The 14,964-nt window shown below is 41.1% G+C and overlaps 3 protein-coding genes across 5 annotated transcripts in view; all 3 read left to right on the top strand.

Annotated features, from left to right (window-relative positions):
* rhoh (ras homolog family member H) overlaps window positions 1-5,098 on the top strand; it is an 11,964-nt gene extending 6,866 nt beyond the window's left edge. For all 3 annotated transcript variants that reach the window (XR_004336127.1, XR_004336125.1, XR_004336124.1), the window contains 3 exons: window positions 1,464-1,469; window positions 4,311-4,312; window positions 5,087-5,098. The gene's annotated coding sequence lies outside the window, so the exon portion shown is untranslated. The remainder of the gene's footprint in view (window positions 1-1,463; window positions 1,470-4,310; window positions 4,313-5,086) is intronic.
* chrna9a (cholinergic receptor, nicotinic, alpha 9a) lies at window positions 1,560-9,964 on the top strand. The gene is made up of 7 exons (XM_032542529.1): window positions 1,560-1,878; window positions 2,046-2,191; window positions 5,390-5,544; window positions 5,635-5,815; window positions 6,773-7,124; window positions 8,273-8,853; window positions 8,968-9,964. Exons 1-7 carry the CDS (start codon window positions 1,833-1,835, stop codon window positions 9,136-9,138), a joined length of 1,632 nt encoding a protein of 543 aa, XP_032398420.1. The 5' UTR covers window positions 1,560-1,832; the 3' UTR covers window positions 9,139-9,964.
* A 2,359-nt stretch (window positions 9,965-12,323) lies between these two features.
* On the top strand, window positions 12,324-14,613 carry LOC116669703 (immune-associated nucleotide-binding protein 9). Its single transcript, XM_032499701.1, has 2 exons — window positions 12,324-12,405; window positions 12,507-14,613. The coding sequence occupies exons 1-2, from the start codon at window positions 12,363-12,365 to the stop codon at window positions 14,123-14,125; spliced, it is 1,662 nt and encodes a 553-aa protein (XP_032355592.1). The 5' UTR covers window positions 12,324-12,362; the 3' UTR covers window positions 14,126-14,613.
* The last annotated feature ends 351 nt before the right edge of the window (window positions 14,614-14,964 follow it).

The raw sequence follows: 14,964 nt of genomic DNA, 5'->3' as shown, positions 1-14,964 counted from the left end.
ACACACACACACACACACACACACACACACACACACAGGAAACACCTGTCCTATGCTAGCTCAGTACCACAGAAACTCAGTGACACATTAACACATCACCATGTGCAGTACTCTGCAGAATAACAGAGCAGAACAATGTCAGTAACAATTCTTACTGATGTTGTTTGCTGCAAAAGTTTTGATTAAATGTAAGCTGCAAGAACCTTGTGAAGATTTTTTGAAGACAATCACGATCTTTTGTCTTCCAGGTACAACTGCCTCATTAGCAAAAATACAAGATTTGGCCTTGGCAGTTCTCATATTAAAAACATATTCTGAATATTGCAAATATAGTCATCACACCCAAATTAACACGCTTTAGACTAGTGTCTACAAGAGTTATTTCTCCGGGCTCTGAATATTTATCCATATGTCCATGTGTATTTCAATATACAATAAAAAGTGATTTATCTAAACTCTGTATAAATACTGTATATTGTCAAACCTAATCTACTGTGCAGCATTGTTGGACGTTGTAGGATAAAAGGCTTGCTGCATAAAGGCTATATTTTTTTAAGTTCAGCAAGTATTTTTTGCCATCTTACAGTAACGCACTTCATCACATTTACATTTACACAATCTACCAACTCTCAACCAGCATCTTGTCTCCTTTTTGTGGAAAGATAATTTAACCAGAAACCTTTTGTCTTACTGGTCTATTTCAATAACTAACCTCTGTGATGTCTTTTTGAATAGTTAGTTAATGTTTTAAGACAATATAGAAAAGAACCTACAGGCATGTCTGTATCAAACGTTCAATGTATAGACAGATAGATACAATACAACTACAACTATACACCTATACACAACAACACACAACATCCACAACAATACAACATCCACAACAATTTTGTATCTTAAAATCTTTAAGTGAACAAGTGGTAAAAGTGACAAGTGGATTGTTTTTCCAATGGCATGCAAATCCATCAAAACATCACAACAATGCATGATAATCAGCAGTATTTAACAACAATTATATAAATAAATAAATGTACGTTAAACCTGAAAGATGTCACTACTGCTGGTCAATATTACAGAGTTAATCAGTAGTTTCTGGTCACTGATCTCTTGCAGCCTACAGACACAGAGAGGATAAAATCTACTCTTATTATTGATCTACAACCACAGTACAGCTTAACTGTAAATACAGTATGTTAAAGATTATAATTTACATGGTGACACCTGATCCTTGATGTGTAAAGTTCATGGCCATGTAACGTGTATGACATGTGTCATGACATGTGTGTTCATCTTGAATGACCTAAGATAGGTAAGAAAGTGTCACAGTATGTGTGTGATTGACAAATGTCTTTAGCTGTGTAATGCAGTAAGGTTGTGTGTATGTGTGTGCATGCGTGCGTGAGTCCGTGCGTGCGTGCATGTGTGCATGCACGCACGTGTGTGTGTGTGTGTGTGTGGTACAGCTTGTGGTCATGTACACGAGTGGATTGGGCTGCAGGCATCCTATTTCACCCAGTGACTGTGAGCAATTTGATACTGCAGTGTACCTGTGCGTGTGTGTGTGTGTGTGTGTGTGATAGCCCCAGGTCCTGTTCTAGAGCAACGATCACACACAGAGAGACAGTGACAGAGAGGCAAACTGCGACTAACAACAACCGAAGCATTCAGAGCTTTTTACAGGATGTAACATTTTAAGAATTTACTGTAGTCCTGCTCAGCTTCAGCAGGGGAGAATGGAGACCAGAATAGAGTGATGCTCTGGATTTGGATCCAGGCTTTTTCAGTGACTCTTTTGCAGAATAATTGATCCCTCTGCTTGTGACTGGTTGAAAATGAGGAAGGCAGTACTGATGGTGTGGATCTGCCTTTTGGTGCAAGGTCAGTTCTGCATCATGGCTCATAGATGGTTTGATCTTTAAATCTGACTGATATTGTAAAGCCAACTCCGACTTCTTTTCTGCTCTTGTCTCTCCAATTTCCTGACATTTAGTTTTTTGTAACCTTTGCAGTTGTAACCAACCTCTGCTCTCCTCTTGCCCCCTCAGTGTCCCATTGTGCTCAGGGTCATTTTGCCCGAAAACTTCTGGCTGACCTGATGGAGGACTACTCCAGTGCTTTGAGGCCAGTGGATGAAACAGACAAAGCCCTCAATGTCTCCCTGCAGATCACGCTGTCACAGATCAAAGATATGGTTAGTAGGCAGGAAATTCAGATACTGTATGTTTCATTACTCAGCATAGATTTAGAGGTGTTGACATGCGACCCTTTACAAGAATCTCTTCAGATGGGTCTTTAAGTTGTTCCACCCTGGCTGACAATATCACATATACAGTACACATATGCTGTACCTTCTTGTTGCAACACCTCATTTAAGCTATAGGACCGATACACTGAATAACATATGCAAATCCAAGACACAACATGTAAAGCTGGATTTAACTGTGGCTGCTTCAAACATTAAGAGGATAAATCTCCAAAATGATTAAGGTGGTAATAAGAAAAGAGAGATCAAGATCTTTTGTTGTCTATGGCTGATTTCAAACTGCCACAGATTCAAGATTTAAAGATGACAAATTCAAAGGTTTTAATTGTCACATGCTCATACAATAATTGAAGTACAATGCAGTATAGCATACTCTTTTCTTTGTAAAATTAGATTTATTTAATCTCAATATATATTCACATAAACGAAATACATGAAATGTAAATAAACATTAATTTTCATCAATTGAAACTTCAACAATATGGTCAGTGCCTTTGCATGGTGGCACACACTGTACTAAAAAGGCTTAAATAAGGAATAAACATTAGAATAAGTGTATACACAATAATTAAGAGTTATAAATTCACTTTTATAGTATCAAACAAGAATAAAGAATTATTAGGTCACTTTTCTAGTATCACAGGTATGCATATACTGACAGAACCATGTTGGCAAGGAATATAAATTCAGTTATGTACTAAGTTAGTTAGAGCTAAATTGAAGTGCTACTGTATGGCCAATGCAACCAAGGCTTAAAAGAGTATCCCAGCAATTCAATACTGCACTTTCATAAAGTATAGGACTAGGGAAGAACGATTTAAAAAAAGAAAGGTCAGAATAAATGCAGCAAAGGCCAAGAATTTTCATCTACCTCCAAAAACATTGGGTCCCACACATGAGTCCCTTTATGCTACTCTATCGCCTGTTTTGTTAGATCCTCCCTGACTGGTTAACTCCCAGTTTGTAACTCAAGCTTTCAGTTACATATCTGCAGTCTCCGTTCCCGACCTGAGATACCTGGGTGATGTCACTTGAGTCAGACTCTGACAAAGATCCTCTAGAGCCACAGGCTGTGTAGTCCTCCCAGTGACTAATGAATCAACATGTAAATCAGTGGAGGGCCCTTTTAATTTGGTCGTGGTTAAGAGCTACATAGTCTATATCCTTACCATTCTACTTCCAGGATTGCTCTGGTGCTGCACAAAATTCCGCCGGATGTATGTATTTTCGTTTTCTTCCACTTTCTTTGTAGTGGATTTATTCAATTCAATTCAATTCAATTTTGTTTATAGTATCAAATAATAACAAGAGTAATCTCAAGACACTTTACAGACAGGGTAGGCCTAGACCACACTCTATAATTTACAAAGACCTAACAAGTCAAGTAATTCCCCCAAGCATAAGCATTTAGTGCAACAGTGGCAAGAAAAAACGTCCTTTTAGGGAGAAACCTCGGACAGACCCAGGCTCACAATAAAGCCAGTAGTCACAATAAAGTGGAACAATAATGGAACTAAGACTAGAAATAGAAGTTTTAGTAGTTCATGGCATAGCAGGGCCCTGCATGGTGTGAAATGATGACCATGATTTAGGTGCCACCCTAATCCATAGAAACATGCTGCGCGGAAAAACAAAAAAAACATAAGGACTCCGGGGAATAAACTCCCCAGAGCTAAGTTAGTAACAAGCTTTTCTGGGACATGGATGCACACAGATGGAAAGTGAGAGGAGAGAGGACACCAGTGTGTCAAAGGACGTCCACTGGCAGCCCAATGCTATAACATCATAATTAAGAGAGACAGGGTAAAGAGAGGACCCTGGTCGGGCTGTACTGCCCTGCCTCTCTCTACTTTGATTATATCATTGATTGGTAGATGAATGTGATGACTATAAAGAGAAGCAGAGAAGGGGTGCCCGCTGGTCTGGCTAAACGCTGCAACTCCTCACTCCCTAACTATAAGCTTTATCAAAGAGGAGAGTTGACTCTCAAATATGGTGACAGTGTCCATCTCCTGGACCCAGACTGGGAGCTGGTTCCACAGGAGAGGAGTGTGTTAGCGGAAGGCTCTGGCTCCCATTCTACTTTTAGAGACTGTAGGAACCATAAGCAACTCTGCATTCTGGGAGGACGATTGTTGACTGCTCCTCAGATCCCTGCATGGTAAATTGAGACAGCTAGCTAGACTATCTGTCTGATCTGAGTTTTCTCTTGCACAACTATTTTGCAGTGGCTCTGTGCAAAATTTAGCACCACCCATGTCGATTGTGATTGGTCTAAAGCAGTGGTTCCCAAACTGTTTCAGCTTAAGACCCAAAAATGAGATTTGGTGTCTCACCGGGACCCGAATTTACAAAAATACACCACGAATCATTGTAACATCTACATTTTTAAACTGTGGACAAAAGACGGAACAAACCATGAATTTAAACGTATATGAAGTATATCTATTCCATTATAAAAGTAAACAAAAACAGAAAAGGTCTTTATTCGCCCTTTCTCAACTCATTTTCTTATCCCCCCCTCCCATCATCCCTCAGTACCGACACCAACATTTAAAAAAAAAAAAAAAGTGACTTGAATTTAACGAGGTGTGTTTGTCTGGTTGAAGATATCAACCAGCTGATCTATTCTAGGTTCGGTTTTTGAAAGTGCCCCATTCTGAGGTCATTCTGAGGTCATGCTGAGGCCATTCTGTGGTCATGCTGAGGTCATGCTGAGCATTTAGTCTGCTCTCTGCCAATTGGCAACCCAATAAAACGGGTCTGCGACCCATTTTGGGTCCCGACCCTAAGTTTGGGAAACATTGGTCTAAAGAAATGCAGTTAAACCAGAGCGCATTTTCCTACCATACCTGAATGCTATGTGGAGTAGCCAGACCCTCCTTCGGAATGCTTCGGAGGAGGGTCTGGCAAAGCGAGAGTAAAATACAAAACAAAGTTTGGTCCTCACACTGTACAAACAGTGCTGCCTTCAGTCTTCTGTTCATCTAGAGACCACCAGAGGCCAGCACTGAATAGCATTGTACTGGAGTAAAAAGAATGGGCTGCACCCAGTCTGTCAGAATTAGTCATTCAGTAATTTGATGTTATCTATCTCTCTTTTTCAATGTCTTTGTATGTGTGTAGGATGAGAGGAACCAGGTGTTAACCACGTACCTGTGGATCAGGCTGGTCTGGCATGACGCCTACCTGAAGTGGAACAAGGAGGACTATGACAACCTTGAGATGATCAATATCCCCAGTGACCTGGTTTGGAAGCCAGACATCGTACTCTACAACAAGTCAGTAACAAGAGACTGCCCTCAGTGCACTAATACTGCAGCAGTGTGTGGGTGTGACGGATAGGTCCTTTCCTCTGTATATCTGTGTAGGGCAGATGAGGACTCTTCCGGTGCATCCAGCACTAATGTGAAGCTTCGGTATAATGGAGAGATTGTCTGGGACTCTCCAGCCATCACAAAGAGCACATGTGTGGTGGACGTCTCCTACTTCCCCTTTGACTGGCAGCAATGCAAACTCACCTTTGGCTCCTGGACCTACAATGGCAACCAGGTGTGTTTAAGAAAGGGGGTGACTGGGGTGAACGAGACAGTGATCATACCTTCTATCTAGTTTGAATCAGTTGATATTCTGGGTTTAAGACTGTCTATTATTTAGGCTGTAAATGCTTAAGTCTGATGAATCAACTCAATCGTGACTTCTCCTGAGAGGAACACCTTCCTAAAAGCCTCCCTTATGACCTTGAAACATAACTTCTAAAATATTTTTCATTATTTGTGTGTTTGCTTATTAAAAGGTGGTGATATGTTAATGTTGTGTTCACAATTAGTTTATGCTGCCCCCAAGTGACCAAGTAATCAGTTATTGCAGGTTTATGTCACTTTTAAACTTTGAGGTTTCAAGGAGGGCAAAGCGCAAAACTGAAGCAATAAAGGGTTTAAAACTTCTTTAGTCTAACTTTATTTTTTTATAATTTGGGTGAACCAACATTTTTAGGCGCAAAAGCCAAATAGAATGACAGCGCATTTTATTCTGATGTATGTGTTCCTTTGGTGGAACTGGATCTCAAAATAGTTTACACAGTAGGTACATTGTTTGTTTATCTATCTATCTATCTATTTGATTATCCATCTCTTGGCCCAGGAGGGGTTGCAATATTTTTTAACTACGGTGGTGAAGGCATGATCCACACTACTCTGCCTCTGATTGGCTGACCCTGGTATTTTTACCCTAACCTTAACCAATCTCACTCCTTATGCCCAAACCTAATTAACCGAACCATTCAGAGGAAGAGTACGGCAGGTCATGACTTTTCCATCCTGGAAATAAAAAAAGGCGGACAGGTTATGTCCCACCATCTTGCTTACTACCTGTTGTTGGCCTCAGTTCTTGAATAAAAAGTGAATAACTTCTAACTTTTAAACCACATGTGGGGGAATTCTAGTTGTTGGTTTCTGCGTCCACATAACATTAACATATTGATACCCACAATGTGTGTCCTCTACACAGGTGGATATCAGTTTGGGGATGGACAGTGGGGACCTGTCTGACTTTGTGGAGAACGTGGAGTGGGAGTGTCACGGCATGCCGGCAGTTAGAAACGTTATGATATACGGCTGCTGCTCCGACCCTTACACTGAAATCACCTATACCCTGCTCCTGAAGCGCCGCTCCTCTTTTTACATCTTCAACTTGCTCCTGCCCTGCTTCCTCATCTCGTTCCTGGCCCCGCTGGGCTTCTACTTGCCGGCCGACTCAGGGGAGAAGGTTTCCCTTGGTGTCACTGTGCTGCTGGCGCTCACTGTGTTCCAGTTGTTGGTGGCTGAGAGCATGCCTCCTGCAGAGAGCATGCCCTATATAGGTTGGAAATATTCTCTCTGTATTTAATTTTGCCTCATTATGAAACTATTTAAACTATATAATATTAAAATTGATGAACATTATGATTTACAAAGACAACAATATTTATAGTAATCCACATTATGAGATATGCCTACTAAGTCTAGATTTTGGACCGGTCCCTCAATTTTGACAAAGCAAGTCAAACAATTTACTTTTTATGTCCATAATGTTGACTTACTATTTATCATGAATTACTTTTTATCCATTTTCCTGGCAGAAATTGGCTTCCATATAAAACTCAATAATGCAACTTGTAGACTGATTTGGCTGTTAAATAGGTTATGTCTATGTTTAAAGATGTATCTAGGACAACAGATTCCCATGGCATGTCTTTCCAGATCATTGCTAATGAAGTGAATGTTCAGTCTCGTAGTCTACACATTAGGGCTGCTATGTGTGCGTTAGGGGTGGGAATCTCTTGGCACGTCACGATTCAATTTGAATGGTTTCTGATTCCGAGGCCAACGATTCGGTTCTAAAACGATTATCAATGCATCTCGATGCTCTCAATATTTTTATATAGATTTCCATGCATGATTTAAAAAAATATACATATAAATCTGAGTTTGTTAGATTTCGACATATGAAATGTTTTTTCTGCTGAGGTTTTTATTTTGTAGTCATTCCATGCTTAAGCCTTAAACATGCTTGTGAAAGTCACCTTCTCCCACAGTAATCTTCCATGTCAGACGCTCAGTCATGTTTAAAGGTGGATGATTGGCTTCTTGGAACATGACACATGAGGTGGTCAGATGTAATGTGATAAAGTAGATGAACAGCCTATATGTTTTTTGCCTAATTATGTTATGTATGTCCTATTAGATCATGTGTATATATACAAAACTGTTTTCCCTTTTGGCCCTTTTAGTGTTTTTTTTTCTGCAGTCTTACCTAAACTGTAAGTTATCCCATCCTCTTTCAGTCACTCTGATTTGTGCATTTATTACTTTTATTTTTTTTTATAATCGATTAACTTCATCAGAATTGAGCATTGAATCGTTCTAGAGAGAATCATGATACATCTAAGAATTGATTATTTTTCCCACCCCTAGTACGCGTTGCCTTTCTTCTTCATTAATCTGTCCTGTCCTTTTTCCTCTCCTCTAGGGAAGTACTACATAGCCACAATGACTATGATCACGGCCTCCACCTCTCTTACCATCTTTATCATGAACATTCATTTCTGTGGTGCTGAGGCCAAGCCTGTCCCTCACTGGGCTAAGGTGCTCATCATAGACTACATGTCTAAAATCTTCTTCGTCTATGAGGTGGGGGAGAACTGCACCACGCCGGAGAGTGAGAGGACCCTGCTGTACCCCGAGGAACCTGTGAACGATAAGTGCAGGTACAACGATGACCATTTTCATGACTACCATCACGACAGCGATCCGTACAAGTACAACAACGGCCACGGTGTGCATCATCACAAAGGCCAGGCAAATGGCAACACCAACAATAGCCGTCACCATTACAACCACGCTTCCAGACTGGAGAGGGGCGAGGGGAAGCGAGACCCCAGACAGCACTACTACCACATCAGGAGGGATGAACTGGACTACCAGGTCCCCCACCATCCACAAAACCTCCAGCACCTTAATGGAGGGCTGAAGGATCAAGTCCTCTATCCCACAAAGAAACTTCAAGTCCCAGCCTGCCCCCGCTGCTGCCCCTGCCTCCAACATAAACAGGTGCATCACCACAACATCTCAAGTTCCTCACTTAACCCACTTATCTATTACTCTTCTTCTTCTAAAGTTTCTTAAAGTGCTTGATTTAGTTTCTTCTATCTGTCTCTTCCTCAGGTGGTGAAGAACATCCAGTACATCACCGACTGCTTCCGTGAGCAGAAAGCTAATTGTGTCAAGGCAGCAGAGTGGAAGAAGGTTGCAAAGGTGATGGATAGGTTTTTCATGTGGATCTTCTTCGTCATGGTGTTCCTCATGAGCATCCTCATCATTGCCAAGGCATCCTGACAGCTTCCCTCCTCATCATCTTTTAACCACCATGATAACATTCATCTTCCGTCACTGATGGACCTCAGGCGTTACCCATGATTCACCTAATTTTTACATTAATGCAACAAAGGAAGACTATTTTATATGTGTGTCAGTATTGTAGTGTGTGTGTGAGTGTGTGTGTGGGCGGTTGTGTAGGTTCATTGTTGTTTTGTGCTTTGACATAAAGAGGACAAGGTCACTGCACACAAATTATCCGTTTAATCACACACGCACACAAGCACAGAAATTCATCAAAGCCTCCCGGTTAGTTAACGTCAGGTGTGCTTGCATGTGTGGCGGAGCAGTAGAGCGGTAAGACAATCTAAGCCTTGCCTTGAACATGCATGGCCTCTCCATTATGGATTAGCTTACAGCCTGACATCCAGCTATAGGCATTACGTTACATACATTACGCTTTAGGCGACCAGATAAGGCTATTTTCCGTTACTATTAGAGCACCAGCAGATTCACCTTAAATACTTATGAAACAACCTTTTGGTGTTTATCTGGTCTAAGTGTTAAGAAAGTGGTTTACATGAATTGTGAGATGCTTCTTTGTGAAACCTAAAGTGAAAGCATGAATGTTTACCTTTCTTATTATCTTTTGAATGTGATGTTTGGACTTTAACAGTTTCCTCCAGAGTGTGAATGGTGGATGTACTGTACCTTTTGTCAAACTTAGGCTTTGCTTATTGGTCCAGTAAAAAAGAAAGCCATTGGTGACCTGTTGTTAAATATGGTTTTATTCCCGGTCCCAGCAGTTTGCGTTGTGGTACAAATCAAATTTGCCATGCATGATGTATACACACAGTTTACAAAACTGTCCATTTTTGTGTTTTTTTTTTGCATACAAAATCTCTTTTCATTGCTTCACACATTTACTGTGAAATAATTGGTTTTGCATACACAGAATTTATTTCCCTCAATCTGTTTAGAAAGATAAACTACTAACCAGCATCAATAGTGTGAAAGCACACTATTGGCAGGAATACATTAGCACCTTCAATGGCAGAGATCGTAGAAATGTGGTATAATTTTCAGCTTACATACTCATGCGCAAAATTGAGACTACCCTTAGGCATATTCAAGTCAAAGGTTAAAACCCAACGTGTTCAATTTGGAAACACTTTTAGACTAGGCCATATGTCAACTTTGGAGAGTTGAAGGAGACGGAGCAGCTGTATGATAAGAAAATGATTGGGCCTGTGTGTCTCTGTTTCGGAAGGTTTCTGGAATTAGATAACGCCCAGACACACAGGGAAGACACTGTTGAATAAACCATAACACCTAAGGATAGACTTGCCGGCAGTATGATCAAGCTGACATTGTCTTTGGTCTGTGCTGAGGTATTTAGGTTCATGATTTAAGTAAGCTTACGCCATAAAGTCTTTATTTGCATTGACGGTTCAGCTACACCACCAGCATTTCAGTTCAATACGCATTTGAAAGGCAGAAATCTTCAGAGTTGGCACTGCACAACACTAGGTTGTGGTTAGATTTAATTAAATGCTTCTGTATAAGTCATCAACGTCTCCCGAACTTCTTCATGTGTCCAGATTCAAGTTGCTCCTGAGTTTCTTCATAACAAGAAAATGCAGATATTGAGAACAGGTTGATATTTTCAGGAAAACTAAAATGTTTATAATCATTGCAATCATATAAGCCATGATTAAGAGGACACGTACAAACAAACGTGTGCACGCCCGCACGCACACAGAAACACACACAGACACACACACACAGACACACACACAGCTCTAAAGACAGTTTAGCAGGACAACAGACAAATGAACCTAGTTGAGTTTCTTGAGAGATTTCAATCCCCCAAGAGCCTCTCGCATGCATATATGCTATAATCATAGATGATTCAGTAGCTGACTTACTGAGTGAGTGAAGGAACTCCATGAATAACAAAGTAAACATGTAAGTACATGTACACACGATTCATTTATTTTTTGAATAGACAGCTTAATGATACCAAGAGACATAAACTACAGAGAATCTATGAAGTATTATCAGACCCTTTTATTAGGCTTTAAGATGTAGTAGTTTCAGTATATTGCGTAAATGAATAAAGTCACAAAAAAAGAGAATAATAATAGTAACACAATCGTCCATTTAAAATACACTTTTAATTATTAATGGTATTGCTCTTGAGTCTGTGGCACAAATAATTGACACCAGACTGGCTGAAGTCTCATGGAAACAATCAATAACTTGTCTGACAGATGGCATCACACAGGCTGACCTCTGCCTCTGTCTAGTGGAGTGCATAAACAAAAACACACTGTGTAGGCTTCTGTCAACTCAAGTGTTAAGCATCTGTCTAGTACTACAGTAACACCACACATTTTATTGCCAGTGCAATGTGCTGCTGGTCCACCACTTGGAACTAGACTGAAATAACTCAACAACTATTTGATGGATTGCCATGGAATTTTGTACACACGTTCATGTTCCCATGAAGGAGAAGTGTAACAACTTTGGTGATCCTTGGACTTTTTCTCTAGTGCCACCATCAGGTCGGTGTTTCCAATACTTTGGTTTGTGTTCTGTCAAACTTATGCCAGTCCCATTAGCCTTAGCTGAACTTTGTGTTTAGTGCTAATTAACAAATGTTAGCATGCTAACACGCTGAATTAAGATGGTGAACGTTATACCTGCTTAGTGTTTGTCAGCACGTTAGTAGGTTGACTATAACATTTGGCTCAAAACACCACTGTGCCAAAGTACAACTTCACAGAGCTGTTAGCATGACTGTAGACTTTCAGTCTTGTTGTATGCTCAGACAGTTTGTCTGACACTGCCAGAAGAGTGCCTACTGTATTGGTTTCTGGTGTTTCCTAAACAACAACTTATCACTTTCAAGATAAAACGACCCAACAATCAAATGACTAGTCTGTCTTGTTGGACTTTGATCAAACTGCCCCTCATATACAGTAACTCAGTCTGCTTTCCAGATCTTTGCCTCTGGATGGCCTCCTGCTGTAGTGTGTATACTCAGTGATAAGACCTGCTGATGTACAGAGACAGACGATTGTCTCACAAGTTCTTCAGACTGATTAGAAACAGTGATAGTGATGGTTAGAGTTCAGAGGGGTTTTCCGTGTCATAGGGCCAGACACACCCACAATGTTTGGATCTATATAGCGCTGTTCTCTTTTGTTCTCATTTTATGGAGGAGAGAGCCCAGAAGTAGCATGTCATCCATTAGCAAGCAACTGTCTTCTATTGGCTGCACAGGTCAGTTGGGATTTGTGTTTATTTCTTTTGAACGTAACCTATTCTTTCTTTATGTCTTTCTCTTATTTGAACACAATCTTGCACCTTTTTTGTGTCTTCAGGCAGGAAGATGTCTTTCTCCTCAACTGAGATCAGAATGGTTTTGCTGGGAAAGACTGGCAGCGGAAAAAGCTCCACCGGCAACTCCATCTTGGGCCGTAAGGTCTTTGACTCAAAGGTTAGCAGCTCCTCTGTCACGCAGCGTTGTCGCAGGGTCGCTGGAGAATTTCGTGGGCGACATCTGACACTCCTGGACACTCCAGGGATTCTGGACAGTCATCAGACTCCACAGGAGGTGCAGAAGGAGTTGAGGAGGAGTGTTAGCCTCCTGTACCCCGGGCCCCATGTGTTCCTCATTGTTATTCAGATTGGGAGGTGCACTCTGGAGGAGAAGGAGGCAGTGCGGCAGATCAAACAAGCAATGGGTTCCCATGCTTTGAATTTCTCTGTTGTGGTTTTTACCCACGGAGACCTTCTTGAAGAAGGGCAATCTGTGAAGGACTGTCAAATAGACACGTGTAAGGATCTGGTTGAGCTGGTAGCCGGATGTGGGGGCAGGTACTGTGTCTTCAACAACCAGAGCTCCAAGAATAAGAACCAGGTGTCCGAGCTGCTTGCCTTAGTGGACAGCATGATGCAGGAAAATGGAGCAGTGTTCTATGGCAGCAAGATGCTCGAGAAAGCAGAGAAGGATCTGGCTCAGGAGCTGCAAGAGGAATGGAGGCTGCTGAATGAGAAGGAACAGCTGTTAAAAAAGAAGCAGGAGGCAGCAATTCAAGAGTTATATGAAAAAAAGCTACAGATCGTTCAGGAAAAAAGCCAAATGGATATGGAGGAGCTGAAGAAAAAACAGGTGCTGGAGAAGAAGAAGGAGGAGAAGCTGGCGAGAGAACGGGAGGAGGCCTTTAGACGATGTATGGAGGAGAATGATAAGAAGGAGAAGGAGAGGCAGATACAAGAGATGGTAAGAGTGATGTACATACGTAAAGAAGAGGAGGAAAAGAGGGAAGCTCTTCAAGAAAAACTTGACCAGGTTATTAAAATACTGGAGGAGCAGGAGGAGCAGGAGGAGAAAATGAGAAGAGCAATGGAGCAGAAGATCCAAAAGGATAGAATGGAAAATGAAAAGAAGGAGAGAGAGAGGGAACTTCAGCAAATACAGAAAGAGCAGGCCATCAGGCAGAGGGAGGAAATGAAGAGAGACGCTTTGCAGAAAGAGCTGGATAAACTCAGCCAGAGCTTGGAGGAGCAGAGCAGGAAGGAGGAGGACAGGAAAAAGCAATTGGAGGACCTGCTTAGACGCAAGACGGAGGAGAACCAGAGAGAAAGAGACATTCAGATGGAGAATCAGAGAGCTGATAAAAGGAGGATCCTGGCCCTCCAACAGGAGCTAAAACTCATCAGAATTAAAGTAGATAAACAAAAAGTGAGTGAAGAAAAACTCAAGAGACAGTTGGAGGAGAGCCTGCAGATGGAGAGAGAAAAGTGTGACAAAGAAGTTTCTGCCTTGAAAAAGCAGTGCGATGAGAAGTGTTCAGAGCCTTGCAACGAGACAGTAAAGAAGACATCTGCAGAAAAACCCAGCACAGTGACGACTGTGTCCGGGTATGTGCAAGAAATGGGACTGGTGGGGCTGAACGTAGCTTTAGAGAGTGTTGCAGCTCCCTGCTGTATACAGTGACATGAAGATTTCTGAAATGGATTAATTATTGTACAGGACAAATACAGTAATTTTTTTGCATATGTGCATGACCATGCTAACTACCTATTAGTCAGGAATGTAAAAGGTTCAATATGTTTGACTTTGTTATGACTTTTGAAATATTATTATTATTATTATTGTTGTTGTTGTTGTTGTTGTTGTTGTGGTTGTTGTTGTGGTTGTTGTTGTTGTTACTAGATTCAACCATTAACTCCCAGTTAGGAAAATAAAGGAAATAAATATGAAAGCAATTTAATTTCAACAAAATGGATATAATTCCAGTGTGTCCTAAATCAGAAAATGCACAACTATAATACAACCTCTCAAAAATGATGGAGATAATCTGATTATAAATTCCCTGTCCTCCTATTTGCTTTGGACTGTCTATCTTTGTCACCATCATCTAAATATGTATTCAAACAAAACCCTGTTGCCATTAATAAAGATCAAACATCGCTTGAGTGCTATTTTAGTGTCATGTTCAAATTCAGCTGTGCCATCTGGTTCTGTTCCCGGCCAAAAGAGTCTGCTTTTATCCACAAAAGCGTGTCTTTGAGTGTGTGTTGTGCACATGTGAGGGAGTGAGTGAGTGAGTGAGTGAGTGAGTGAGTGAGTGAGTGAGTTAGCGAGTTGAGCGAGTGAGTGAAAGCTGTGGGAAGAGGGAGTATAAAAATTTAGAGTGCACTGTCATGGCGGTGTGTTGTCTAAACCAGTGATTACCAAAGTGGGGGTCGGGACCCACGGGGGGGTCGCGAGCCAGAGAGGGGGGATTTCCAGAAGTAAAATAAAAATTTAAAAACGATTAAAAATAGCATATT

This window comes from Etheostoma spectabile, chromosome 2 (assembly GCF_008692095.1).
Source record: "Etheostoma spectabile isolate EspeVRDwgs_2016 chromosome 2, UIUC_Espe_1.0, whole genome shotgun sequence".
NCBI lineage: Eukaryota > Metazoa > Chordata > Actinopteri > Perciformes > Percidae > Etheostoma > Etheostoma spectabile.
This window is presented reverse-complemented; position numbering and strand designations above follow the sequence as displayed.

Coding starts and splice junctions, on each gene's coding strand:
- chrna9a (XM_032542529.1), top strand. CDS start 1,833: ATGAGGAAGGCAGTACTGATGGTGTGGATCTGCCTTTTGGTGCAAG. Junction 5,816..6,772: donor GGACCTACAATGGCAACCAG/GTGTGTTTAAGA, acceptor TCCTCTACACAG/GTGGATATCAGTTTGGGGAT. Junction 8,854..8,967: donor CCTGCCTCCAACATAAACAG/GTGCATCACCAC, acceptor TCTCTTCCTCAG/GTGGTGAAGAACATCCAGTA.
- LOC116669703 (XM_032499701.1), top strand. CDS start 12,363: ATGTCATCCATTAGCAAGCAACTGTCTTCTATTGGCTGCACAG. Junction 12,406..12,506: donor GTCTTCTATTGGCTGCACAG/GTCAGTTGGGAT, acceptor TTGTGTCTTCAG/GCAGGAAGATGTCTTTCTCC.